Genomic DNA, 13,408 nt, shown 5'->3' on the forward strand with positions numbered 1-13,408 from the left:
AATGAGCTCTTGTCATTATTTTCACATTCAGCTCATACCTCTGATGCTCCCACATTATGATAAATTCTGAAATACACATGTACAAAATAATTATACTTAAGTTGTCAAATAAATATTTGAACAAACTGAGAAATACCATGTCAAATTATGTCATTTTAACTGATGTGGAGGGGATTAACGTTAGGAATGAGTGAGATATCTGTATTATGTGTGAATTATGTGTTGATTAAATATTGGCTGAGTTATAATTCTATTTGACAAACGAGAATGAGATGTATTTAAAGTTATTTTCTCGTGTATGAAAACACAGGCAGGAGTTAATATCAACTTCCACATAAACAGATCTTAAGAAGGCTTATGACATTTAAATCAGTCTAGAAAAGACACAGTAAGGGCTGCAAAAAAAGGCAAAGTACAAAGCTCATAAAATACACTGCAAAAAAAATATTTCTTCCTTAGATTTTTTTTGTCTTGTTTCTTGTCCAAATATCTAAAAAGCATTTTCTAGTAAAGAAATTTTATTTAAAAGATATTTGGACTAGAAACAAGACAAAATAAATACAAGTAAAAAGAAGCATATTTTTTGCAGTGTAATGCATAAACTTGCATCAAACACTTGTTCAACTGTGAACATGTCTGTTACCTTATTTCAATTGTACAGGAAAATTCACAATATCAGCCCTGGCTCATTATGGATACATACCCCTGTATACATTTCTGGAGAGCATGAAATATGTCCCAGTAGCTACGTTTATTTTTATTTTTTTGTTTTTTGTTTTGCTGCATGTTTTGTTTTCGCAAACCCAGCAGAGGCGTATTGTACGCTTTTTGAGATCTCTGCCTGCTATTTTTGCATACACCAGAGCCCGCTGTCGACTGTCTGACTGGCTGACTGACTGACTAACTGACTGACTGACTGACTGACTGACTAAGCGACCAACGAACCAACCACCCCACAGCGTTCCCTAAACCCAAGCGATAGTGTTTTCAGAAGTAATGCAGAACAAGAAAAGCCACCTGATTTTAACCACGTTTCCAACCCTTACCACATTTCACCCTGTTACTTATTTGTTTATTTTGCAATTTTGTTTTTGTCTTACCCACTTTTTGGAATTGTTCTTGGCAGACCTGAACTCCGTCGGCATGGTCACTTTTGCTCTGTGTCTCAGGCCCATCGATATACATGGTAAGCCATTGAGTAAAGTGGTCAGCGGTGTCATACCCCTCTGTAGAAATCTTTGAAAGACAAAATGCAGCCATACGTGTACGTACCCCTGCATAATTTATGCTCTCCAGAAATATATACAGGGGTACATATTCACAATGAGCCTGTGTTGCAACAATATACACAATAAACTATTGAAATATCCAATTAAACTGACTTTACACCTTTTCAAGCTGGTGCTGAATAAATTTTACTAACGATGCTAATAAACGTGTGAGCAATGTCTGGGTCAGTCTTTTGTTCAGATTGCCCTGATTTCCACTGGAATTTACATCCCCTGGATTTATAAGAAAGGAAACAATGGTGTTTGAGGCTAATGGTATGTTATTTAAAAGTACTCAATTATTTTATAAATACATTTTTTTATCCTATGGCATCTTTAAACTATCAAATATGGATTCTGGCATGTCTCTAGTGCACCTGCATCATGCTTTTCAGATTATTAAATTAAAGCCCATTAATGTCTAAAATAACAGAACATAAAAAGTCATTTGTTTAAAAGGTTTGTACCATTTTGTACCATATTTGTAGAAGGTGAAAACTAGATCATTCAGGACAGTAAGTACTAGTGTGTCTGCATGCAATACTTGGTGTTCTTTAATTCTTCAACTCACTACTACTTATTCTGACAGTATATCACTTGTTATTCTTTTTTTATCTTCCTTTCTGTCCATACACACCACTCTGTCAGGAGCCTCAAACTACTGTTATCCACAATCCCACTGATGGAAACAAGGTATTAAGTGTTTATTGAGGGTATGGTGTGGTGTATTGGTGTAAATGGGATTTGGGATTTTTTTCAATTTAGTGTCATTTGATGTGTGCTGTCTAAAACAAATCAGTTTGTCCAGCTATAGCTTAGCAGGCAATTAAATTGTAGTGATGCATTTAACTGTTGGTATTAATGAAGAAAGAAAATAATTTATAAAATACACAAAAGGATGACATTATTTTGAAAAAATGTGTTTTTCTATACAGTGAGGTCTAATACAGTAACATTGATTTGGCCTGACTATTTAATAGTAAAACTTTATGAAATAATGGGTTAGCCCAAAGGATTTTATGATATGGGATCCAACAGCATGCTTCTCCTTAGGTGTATAATTGCTTGTTAATGGGGCTTTTTGGCTTTTTTTTCGAACAGTACACCCCAGAGCGGTGGCAAGGGGGGGGGGGGGGGGGGGGGTTGTGGTGTGCTGCATGGAGGGGCTGTTGTTGATGACGAAACTGAAAATTAAAGAGGAAAAAAAAGGGGGTTAGGAAGTGGACATAATTTGGGAGTGTTGGTGAGCTGCAAAAGATAGTAAAGAGCTACTGGGTTGTGTGTGTGAGGAGGAGGAGGATCAGTAAAATGAGGTGCGGTACGGCGCCTTTTCTTTTCACACTACCAGCCGACCGATTACCTCCGCTTTCCAGTTATAAGTTTAACTAGTTAGCTCGCCATGTACTTCAGTGAACTTGAGATGCAGATAGGAGTTGACCACAACAATGGGGTTTGAGTCCAGCAAAGAACGATTCCAGAAAGTGGGTAATATAAAAACAGAAGCCAAAAAATAAGAAGTTGGGTTTAGTGAAGTGAGAGATTGTGTTAGTTGGTGCTTTTGAAAACACTATTGGTTGGGTTAAGGAAAGGAGGGTGGTAAAGGAGCAGGCGTGAAGAACAGCAGGCGCGAATGGCACTCGCAACAGTAATTTTAAGATGTCAAAAAGCATATACAGCAGCCTCTGGTGGATTTACGGAAACAAAAACAGGAAAAAAACATGGGATGTATTTTGCGATCTGTATATAGCGCTACATTTCAGAATGAGTCTGGGTTGGCCACAAGATAAATTCAAGAGAAGCAAGATTTGACTGAAATGAGACTGCATCGGTGTTGTTTTGTGGTGGGTGCTGAAACCACAGATATTGACATCATGCTCGGTGTGAAAAAAACAAAAACTATATTTAGTGAAGGTTTTGCTGTTAAAGGGAAAATGTGTGAGATGTTCATAGCTTACATTCTCATATTTTATGAGATATCTGGAGATTTTCAAAGATTTCACAATTTTTTTGGACGTCTATTAGGACCTCATGTATAGAAAGTGTCGGCAACATGCTTGTGTTTATTCCTGTATGTCTATAACACTTTATATGGTGGGAGTTATTTCTTCCTTGCTTGGTTAGGAAATAAAATAAAACACATGGTGAATTTTAACCTAATGAAAGAGGGTCGAAACATGATGTGAGCCATGATTGATTGACTAATTTGTTGACTGAATTCTTTCAGGAATCATCAGAGAGTACCAACACCACTATTGAAGACGAGGACATTAAAGGTACAGTTGAATGTGACACAGTGTACAGTGTAAGATCAGTTGGCTCTCTGTGGTCAAAACGGTTTATGCTTTACATATTCATAGTAATATTCACATTCATAGTCACCACATTAGTAAATACTAGAGGAAATAATTTGCATCAGAACATTTGAGGATTCATCTAAAATATAGTCTGAAGAACCAAGCTTGTAATAACAGACAATGAAGAGCCATTTTCACCAGTACACCACGTTCTTGGATTAGTGATTATTGACTCTTGATCTTTTACTCTGAGGCTTTTACTCTGCTTATTTAGTACTGATATTTTGTGTCTCGCTTTACTAAACACACAATGAACATGGCTAACCACCTGTTTCCTGCATGTGCACTGTTTTATTAGTTTGACCCACCATAGACTTACTTGTGATCACAGTTGGTGAATATCTGTTAAGATGAGAGTTTTTATTTTAAACTCTCTTCTCACCTGTTTGCTGACTTTCAGTTCCTATTTTTATTTATTTATTTTTATTCTAATTTTTTGGAGCTTTTAAAATAGAACAATGTTTGTCCCTTTAATGCAATGTGTGAATGTGTAGATTAGTTTGTGTGACACAAATGCAGGTGGTCTCTTGTGATTCTGTGTGTGTGTTATATATATATATATATATATATATATATATATATATATATATATATATATATATATATATATATATATATATATATGTTTAATGATACTTTTATTTGGTATTTATTTATATTTATTTATTCAGATTTATTCAAGCTGAAAATAAAATAAAGTTCCATCTTATTTTAATGTAAAAGCAATTGCCGCTATATTGGGAAATGTAATGTGCAAGCCTTCCAGTGCCATCTGCTTTCATTTATTTACCTGTACAAAAACAGTATGCTACTTGACATTGCAGTCTGCATTGATTATCGTGTGTTACACTGCTTTTTTACTGTTAGTCATTATGTTATTCTAAAAGGCCAGTGAATCAGAACATACACTTAAATAATTAATTCACTAGAAAATGAAAATTTACTCACCCTCATGTGGTTCCAAAACTTTGTTTCTTTATTCTGTCAAACAATAAAGAAGGCATATCGAAGAAAGCTGAAAGCCTGTAACCATTGACTTTCAAAATAGGCAAAACAAACACGATGTAAGTGAATGGTTACAGGTTTCAAGCTTTCTTCCAAATATCTTTAACAGAAGAAAGTCAACTAGGTTTGGAACAAATGAGTGGTCATTAAATGAAGCTTGATTTTTGGGTAAACTATCCCTTCAAATGACAAAATGGTGCAAAATGGTGTATTAGGGAGTAATGAATCATGTTATACCTGTGTATGTGTCATATTTCACCTTAAAGGTGCAGTATGTAAGTTTTATACCCAGTGGTTGAACTAGTTATTGCATTCCCGGATCAAAAAAAAAAAAAAAAAAGCAAGCGTAGGTCGCCACATTGAGGACTAAAAGAAGCAAAGATGTTAAATTGTGTTCTACGCTGTAAAAAAGAAATAAAAATTTTAGTTTTATGGTGGAGCTTGGGTGACGGAAAAAAAAGAAAAATAACAGCCGTTAAATGAAAGGAATTTGCTATAAAATAACAGAGATTGAATAACAGAAATTTACCAAAAATTTAATGACATTTTTTTTTGCACCCCAGCTGTTTTTGTCTTTACAAACACCGAAAAGTGATACTGTATATTAGAAATGGCTTCTATTTCTCACCAATGAGCAACAGAAAACTGACAATGATCTCCTCAGGTGCACCTCATGTGTTTTATTTGGTGTTAAATGCTAATAATGTGAGTTTGAATAGATCACAATGTAACCTGCTCACCTAATGTTTATGTTCGTAATATTTATCTTATTTGTTAATTAATACCCTCATTTGAAACTCTGAATCTGCGTCTCATTTTTCGGAATCTGCTACTGTCCACCGGAGGTCGTATCTCGGTCATGAGCTCAAGCTTTGGGAACTTTTCTGAATGAATAAATTAATCAAATGCACCACGTAATGCACATTTTCAAAGCAGAATATTTGACTTTAGCATTTTTCAGATAAGTATGTTCACTTGACATGTTTCTTAAATGTCTACAAACATATTATTGTATTTTTATGCTTTAGAAGAATCAAAAACTTACACACTGCACCTTTAAATATATGTTTAAATCGAATTTAATTAAAACGTCTTAAAAAGTTTTAGTCTACGCATACCCCTCTAAATAACAAAAAGGTACTGCATTCACTAATAATTTTTCAACAAATGTATGAAATGGACTGTAAAAAGTGTGTCAAGATGATGCAGTTATTTCTTACATATCATGACGTCAAAGCCTTGAAGATTTTTTTTCAGTTTTTGAAAAACGTGTTAATGAACTTGCTGAAGAGATAACAACAAGGGAGATGTTTCTGTGCCATTTGTCTTTCCTTTGCTGTTCATTTCATTCATGTCTTTGTTTTCAGGGAACGCCTTGCAAACAATTTGCAAATCTGTTATTCACATTTTATGTCATTTCTACTCATTTTTTTTTCATTTTCTCCTCTTTTTAAAAACCTTTCCTTGCTTTTCTATGTTTTTAATAATTCATTCATCCACCCACCCACCCATTCTGAGTTTGATGTTCTTCCCATATATACCCTTCACTTGGCCAGTGTACCGTCTGTCCTATACTCCTCATAGAATGTTCACACGTGAACAGTCTCATTCCCAGCAGTCTTGTTCTTCCGCCGCCTCTTCTGTCTCCTCTTGCTGGTATCTCCCAAACATGTGGCCTCAAGAAGACTGCTGTAACCGCATTCTCAAAGCCCTCCTGGCATTCTACCTGCTAGTTTTCCTATTTGCCTTTTTGGCCTTCCTCTACATCAACTCAACAGCCTATTGTGGCCAGTCTATTAATCCCAAGACTGCTTCCAAATGGTCTCAACTAAACCAGAGCCACATCAACATTCAGTGTAAGTGACAGGGGAGGAAGACAGCAAGTCAACACACAGTGTTCTTTAGAGGAAAGCTCCACTTTTTTTTTTTTTTTTTTTGAAAATAGGCTCATTTTACTAGTCAAAAAACTGTTAAATGGTTGATTTTGTCCAATTTTAAATACATTCACCCAATCTCTAGATTTAGCGGGAGCACTTTTATCTTAGACAACAGGATAAAGTCAACAAAAAGAAGTTAAGATTGTCATTTTTTTTGGTATTGTGAAATGCATTCATTTAAAACTGTCCAGAAATTAGATTAAAAGGGTGGTGCATGACTTCATTCTTTAGGATCTGATTGGATTGTTAAAAGACACGCATTGCTAAGTGCACAGATACATAATTTATAACAAGAACTACTATATACATATTAAATTACATTTTGATTTCATGACAACATTAAATCTTGACTTTATTCTCATTACATTTTTCACTAATTTTTTATTACATTTCACAAGTGTTCCAAGACATTAAGGCTTTCTAAGACATTAAGATTATGCTAAACTAAGCTAAAAATGCTCACTACACCCAGATTGGCTAAATGGATTCAAAAATGGAAAAGTTCTACACTTTACTGAGCCTATTTCCAGAAAAAAGTGGAGTGTTCTTTTAAACTGTAGCTGGAACAGTAGTTTGCATGATTGCAAATGAGTAAAAATGACTTCTTACATATACTCAGTTTTTTTTTTTTTTTCTTGAATATGCACTCGCAAGCTCAGCGGTTGTTGCTTGTGCCAAGTAATTTCTTAATTTTAGACATTGCCATCTGTTTATCAAAATTTAAAAAAAAATTATAATGTTTTGGAGTCCCTGATGAGAAAATGAATGGCAAAACTACTTTCTGGAACCAAGTCAGCTGGGTATCACTATGTTTATTAAAGCAGACTTCATTGAGGGTGGGGCTACCCAACAGTTAACAATGAAACCAGCATGTCATCTGTCACTTGCTCACTTTAATGGTGCTCTGCAGAAGCTAAAACTATTTAACTGCTGACTAGAAATAGTTATATTCCGAAAATTATATTTAGAAATGCATTAAAGTAAACTTGACACTGACAGAAAAGTCTCAGTATGTACACATCGGTCAAAATGTTTGGGGTCAGTTTTTTTTCATGATTTTTTTAAAGAAAATGATTCTGTTCATCAAGGCAGCATTTATTAGATGTAAAAAAAAAATGTTTAGTTGTTAAATATGGATAAAAATGTTAAATAATTGTTTTCTTATTGTATGTAGTTCATTCATTCATTCATTCATTTACTTGTCGGCTTAGTCCCTTTATTAATCCGAGTTCGCCACAGCAGAATGAACCGCCAACATGTCCAGCAAGATTTTACACCGCGGATGTCCTTCCAGCCGCAACCCATCTCTGGGAATTGTATGTAGTTTAAAATGAAATTATTTCTCCAATCATTGCTTTTATTACTATTACCATTAATAAAAAAATAATTATAATACTAATATAAATAACAATAATAATAATTATTAGAGTGATTTCTGAAGGATTATGTGACTCTGAAGACTAGACTAATGAGGCTGAAAATTCATCATTAAAATGACTAGAATAAGTGATAAAATTAAATGATAAACTGTTTTATCAGTTATTTTATCGTAGAATAACATTTCACAAGTTTCTTTTTTTTATATTTAAAAATCCTACTGACCCCAAAGGTTTGACCGGTAGTTTAATTATATATTCTAAATATACTTGGCTCATAGATCTATTCAATTTAATTTTCACACAAAAGTCAGAGGTGAAGCTAAAATAGTCTTAACTGCATGTTTGAAATTTATAACTGTAAATAATATTTTAAAACCAACAATTGACTAAGATGCATGTGTGTTCACTACTGTGTTCGGCCTGCAGCCAGCCTGGTGAAAGGGGGGGTTCTTTTTTCTCAAAAAAGACTTTTTTGCTATTAATTTCTATTTAATTATGAGGTTTAAAACTCCATTTAGTGACATTTTAAGCACTATTTTTAGCTGTCAGTTAGCTTGTCGGATGTTAAGTTTTTGATGTACCTAAAATATTTCCTTAAGCATTATAATGAAGAAATATGAAAAACATATATTTTTATAATATAACATATTTTAAATGCAAAGTTATTACAGGTTATTCATAAATTATTATAAAAAATGGAACCTGTTGTTTTTTATTAGACAAATAACAAAGTGACCAGCACAATTAAAAATAATTAAACAATTGAATTAAAAACAAATTAAAACATGATAATAATAATAATAATAATAATAATAATAATAATAACAATAATAATAATAATAATAATGTAGAGCTTCACAATTTTTTTAGCCTAACTTACAAAATGTGAAAATTCATAGATATCAACAACAGCCTAATTAAAATGAGCTTTATTTGGGGTTGCTTTTGGTGTTTCAGAACTTTTCATTGGGCATTTTTTTTCTTTCATGAATAAGGTCCAAGATTTCTAATAAAAGTTAGGCTACTTTATTCATTTTTTTGTTTGCTTAGTCCCTTTATTAATCCGGGGTCGCCACAGCGGAATGAACCGTCAACTTATCCAGCACATTTTTACGCAGTGGGTGCCTTTCCAGCCGCTACCCATCTCTAGGAAACATCCACACACACATTCACACACACACACACACACACACACACACACACACACACACACACACACACACACTACGGCCTATTTAGCCTACCCAATTCACCTGTACCACATGTCTTTGGACTGTGGGGGAAACACGAGCACCCGAAGGAAACCCATGCAGGGAGAACAAACATGCAAACTCCACACAGGAACGCCAGCTGAGCCAAGGATCGAACCAGCGACCTTCTTGCTTCTTTTTTTATTTTATTTTTATTTTTTCTGTTTAACAGCAGTAGGTCAATAGCAAACCTTGACTTCCCTTACATCATATTCTTGCGAACCACCCAAACCCCCCTGGCTACGGGCCTGTGTGTGCACACTTGGAAAAGTTAAATAGTCCAAGTTTTGAGTATGGGACGTTGTACATTGCCACATCTTTTTCAACTTTTCTTCTTTCACAAACTATTTGTTTACTACAAGTTTTACACACTAAAAATTTAGTACAGTTGAGTAAAAAAAAAAAATAGTATGGCCTGCTTGTGCAAATTTATCAAATAAAATGAGTGTACTTAACTCAAAATTTACTAAAAGTTAATTCTACTCATTTAAAATAAGTTTTGAACTCAGTGGTGAAGGTAATGAGGTAGTTAAAAATTGTTAAATACATTTTTTCACAAAACAGTATTTTTCACAAATGGTTTGCAATCAGTTTCCTCAAACAATTTGAGTTGCCTTAACTTATTTGGTTTTACAGTACCAAGTTTGTTTGAGTTGTCCATTTATTGGGTTCTATTGTGCTCAAAATGCTTAGTTTCAACTTAATTTGTTTAAATTCAGCACAAAAAAATAGTTTACAACCACTTAACATAAAAGGAATTATCTTTGAATCATTTAATTTCAGTGTATATGTTATTATTACCTTCTGTGTACAGTTTTTATCTGCAATTCCAGTAGCTGTTTTCCAAATCACCCGCTCTCAATTAAAATGATTGACTTCCAGTTCTCTGGAGCTTTAAGTGAGCACCCATACCATGACGAAATATAATTTATGAGGATTTACTAGCTTGGTTGGACATGGTGAGCATATTTGTAAATAAGCTTACTATACTCTAATGATGTTTTCAGAGCTTGGAGTTGGATACAATCCAGCGAGTGTATTTGGTGCTGTCATTTTATCAGTGTCACCAAAGCACTGAGGCATCTCTACAAACATCTGGGGTTGTTGCTTTATTTAATTTTGAACTGTCTCTTGAGGTTCTGGTGTTCAATAAGACATTTAAGACTACCGTGGACCTTTAGTGCTCTCTAGTGGCAATAAAAGCAACTCCACTAAAACAAAAATCACAATTTTTAAAGAGATGTGTCATGCAGATTCAAGATGTAACTGGAATATTAGCATCCTAACACAGCAAATGCACTACAGAAACTATTAAAATCCATAAAATCATCATATAAATGTAATAAATGAATGAATAACTCTTGAAAATGACATCAATACTGATGACACTTTCCTATAACCTACGAGTTAAATACTCAATTTTTGCTTGTTAACAAATAATGTTTTGCTATCAAATGGTGTTGTTAAAACATAAGAATAAAAGCCTAATTCATAATTACTCGCTGGTAATACTGTCTGCAACAGTACAGTATAATCACAATTGCTTAGAGAGTAGCTCCCAGCTTTAATAAGCATAAATCTGTTCTAAAATGCCAGCATCGCAATTTATTGGCAGTCAGTGGGAAAGCTGAAAACATGCCATATGGTGCCTGTTTATCCCACGTGAGATGATGTGGCCTTGGATGAGTTTGCTTGTGTGTAGATTCACTCATGCAGGTGCACATCTTCACAAATTCTGCATATTGTTCACATATTTATGGCAGGCACTTGACTGAAAACAAAACAGCAAGTACTTCAGAGGTAGGCATATGCGGTTTTGAGCTGATAAAAATGAGGGCAGGTGCTTGTTATTAATTTTATTAACATACATTTTAACGATAACATTCATAAAGCACATAAAATCATTTGTGTTTGGCCAAAAATGAAAAATTCGATACATCTCTCAACACTTTTAGAATCCAATTGTTGCACATTTCTGCTGTGTGATTGGCTTTTGGATCAAAATCGAGTAAAAAGTCCAGAGCTTATAATTGTTTTTGACATAAATTGTATCGCGATTCGATATAATATTGTTTATTGGCCCTATATGGAAGCATTAAAAGTGCCCTAAATCATGAAGTATCTGGGAGCTAAATTGTTGTGAGCTTTACAAATAGGAGTTTTGATATCATACTGGCAGCCAAAGAAATATTTTAAAACTGATTGGATGTGATGTTGACTGTATAGGATTTGTGTGATGTGGCAACCCATGAGTAAATGTTCAGCTGTGTTTTGGACCTTTTAAAGTTGTGAAAAAGAAACTGAGAGAAGTAACATGCACAGTTTATAAACTAAAAGGCTTATAAACTTTTTCCTGAAAAAACGTTTCACTTTTATCAAAATGGCAATCTGATAGAGTTCATACACGTTTAATATCAGAGGTGATATAGGGGTTTAAAATGGGGTCATTGGATGTTCTTTTGGCCCAAATTGGATCTTTTGGGTTTTGTGGACAGATTTATATATATTTTTTTTTTGTTCTGGATAAAGATGACGTGTGTAGTGAATCCAGGAACATGTTTAACTTGGTAAAATCAGATTCGCCATTGTAATACAAAGTTTTCCATTGTGTAATGCAATAATGCATGGTATTACATTGAAAGTTATTGTCGTTCCATAAATATGCAAGAAATAACATATAAAAGTGCTTGCTTCAGTTATGTAACCCTTAATATATATATATATATATATATATATATATATATATATATATATATATATATATATATATATATATATATATATATATATATATATATTTTTTTTTTTATATATATATATATACATATGGTATACTATGCTATACTACACACACACAAAAAATTATGAATATTTGTATCCATTTCTCAGTGAATATAGGCAATGTATTTTGGTGCATTTAATCAAAACAAATTTGTTAAACAGATATGTTTATTAAAATAACATTTTAGTCATCAAACATATTTCGAAATTAAAAGATAATACAATTAAATGAAAACAAAATATTGTATAATCTATATATATATATATATATATATATATATATATATATATATATATATGGGCAAAGCAGTGGCGCAGTAGGTAGTGCTGTCGCCTCACAGCAAGAAGGTCGCTGGTTCGAGCCTCTGCTCAGTTGGTGTTTCTGTGTGGAGTTTGCATGTTCTCCCTGCGTTCGTGTGGGTTTCCTCGGGGTGCCTCGGTTTCCTCCAAAGACATGCGGTACAGTTTAGTATTTTTCTATAACATACATTTGGCTGTACTAGGTTTTGGTGTATTATCGTAAGGTATTTTGTTAGATAAGCTCCAGATTTGGCTTCAGTTCTGACTAATGCATATGCACAAATATAATATTGTAGCGCTTCCTATTAAAAATATTTATTTAAAAGAGAGATTTGTGAGTAGTGTACATAAATATGCTGCATGAGCATTGTACACACACACACACACACATATACTGTACAAATTTTGTTTGTAAATTTTTGTATAAACAGTTTTTTACAAACAAATTTTAAATGTCTAATTGAAAGATTAATCCATCAAATGCAATCATCCAATGTATTGAAATATTATTAATAATTTGCATTCTTCCGTGGTCGTCTCTGCTAAACAGGACATTATTTACTCTTATTAACTATTAACTTTTATTAACTATTATTATTCATTTTAATTTGATACATGTCTACAAACTCTTAAAACTGATCAGAGATCAGGTAAAAGCTAGAGAAATAGCTCAGTGATCCACTTGCTTGCTCTGTAGAAGCTGTAGGAAAAATCATGACTTTTAAGCTTGAGATTCTGTGATGGTGCACATATGCAGCACATTGTGAAGTTGTTCATTCTCCACAGTTGTTTTTAAAGTTTTTTTGAAAGCTGTTGTAGTATCGCACATGTCATCATCAGAATGCTCTTTTTCCCCAAGCAGCTCCTCAACAGACTAGCTACTCTAGTCTAAAACAAAATAAAAAGGCTGTTTTCAAGCTTAAAGGACGTTAGATTGAAAGTAATGTTGTAAATTCAAACTAACATGTAGTATGTTTTTCATTTGATTATAGAATTAAATATAGAACCATTGTATTATTTAGTAGTGTATTATTTTTCAGATCATTGCACACTGTAAAGAAGCATCTTATTGTTACTCTGATTCGCACTACATGCTGAGAAACACAATTACCCACACTTTTTATATAATTCTTT

The 13,408-nt window shown here is 33.4% G+C and overlaps 2 protein-coding genes across 19 annotated transcripts in view; one reads left to right on the forward strand and one right to left on the reverse strand.

Annotated features, from left to right (window-relative positions):
- LOC147843209 (uncharacterized) overlaps positions 1-13,408 on the reverse strand; it is a 527,423-nt gene that overhangs the window by 472,625 nt on the left and 41,390 nt on the right. The window lies entirely within an intron of this gene.
- Positions 1-13,408, forward strand: part of camk2d1 (calcium/calmodulin-dependent protein kinase (CaM kinase) II delta 1) — a 157,534-nt gene that overhangs the window by 137,562 nt on the left and 6,564 nt on the right. For 6 of the 18 annotated variants that reach the window (XM_087259144.1, XM_087259146.1, XM_087259136.1 and 3 more), the window contains 3 exons: positions 1,917-1,961; positions 3,493-3,541; positions 6,184-6,483. In XM_087259144.1, the coding sequence (XP_087115270.1) occupies positions 1,917-1,961; positions 3,493-3,541; positions 6,184-6,483 (394 nt within the window). 18 annotated transcript variants of the gene reach the window in all.

The sequence above is a fragment of the Danio rerio genome, chromosome 7 (assembly GCF_052040795.2).
Source record: "Danio rerio strain M-AB ecotype USA chromosome 7, GRCz13ab, whole genome shotgun sequence".
In the NCBI taxonomy this organism is placed as follows: domain Eukaryota; kingdom Metazoa; phylum Chordata; class Actinopteri; order Cypriniformes; family Danionidae; genus Danio; species Danio rerio.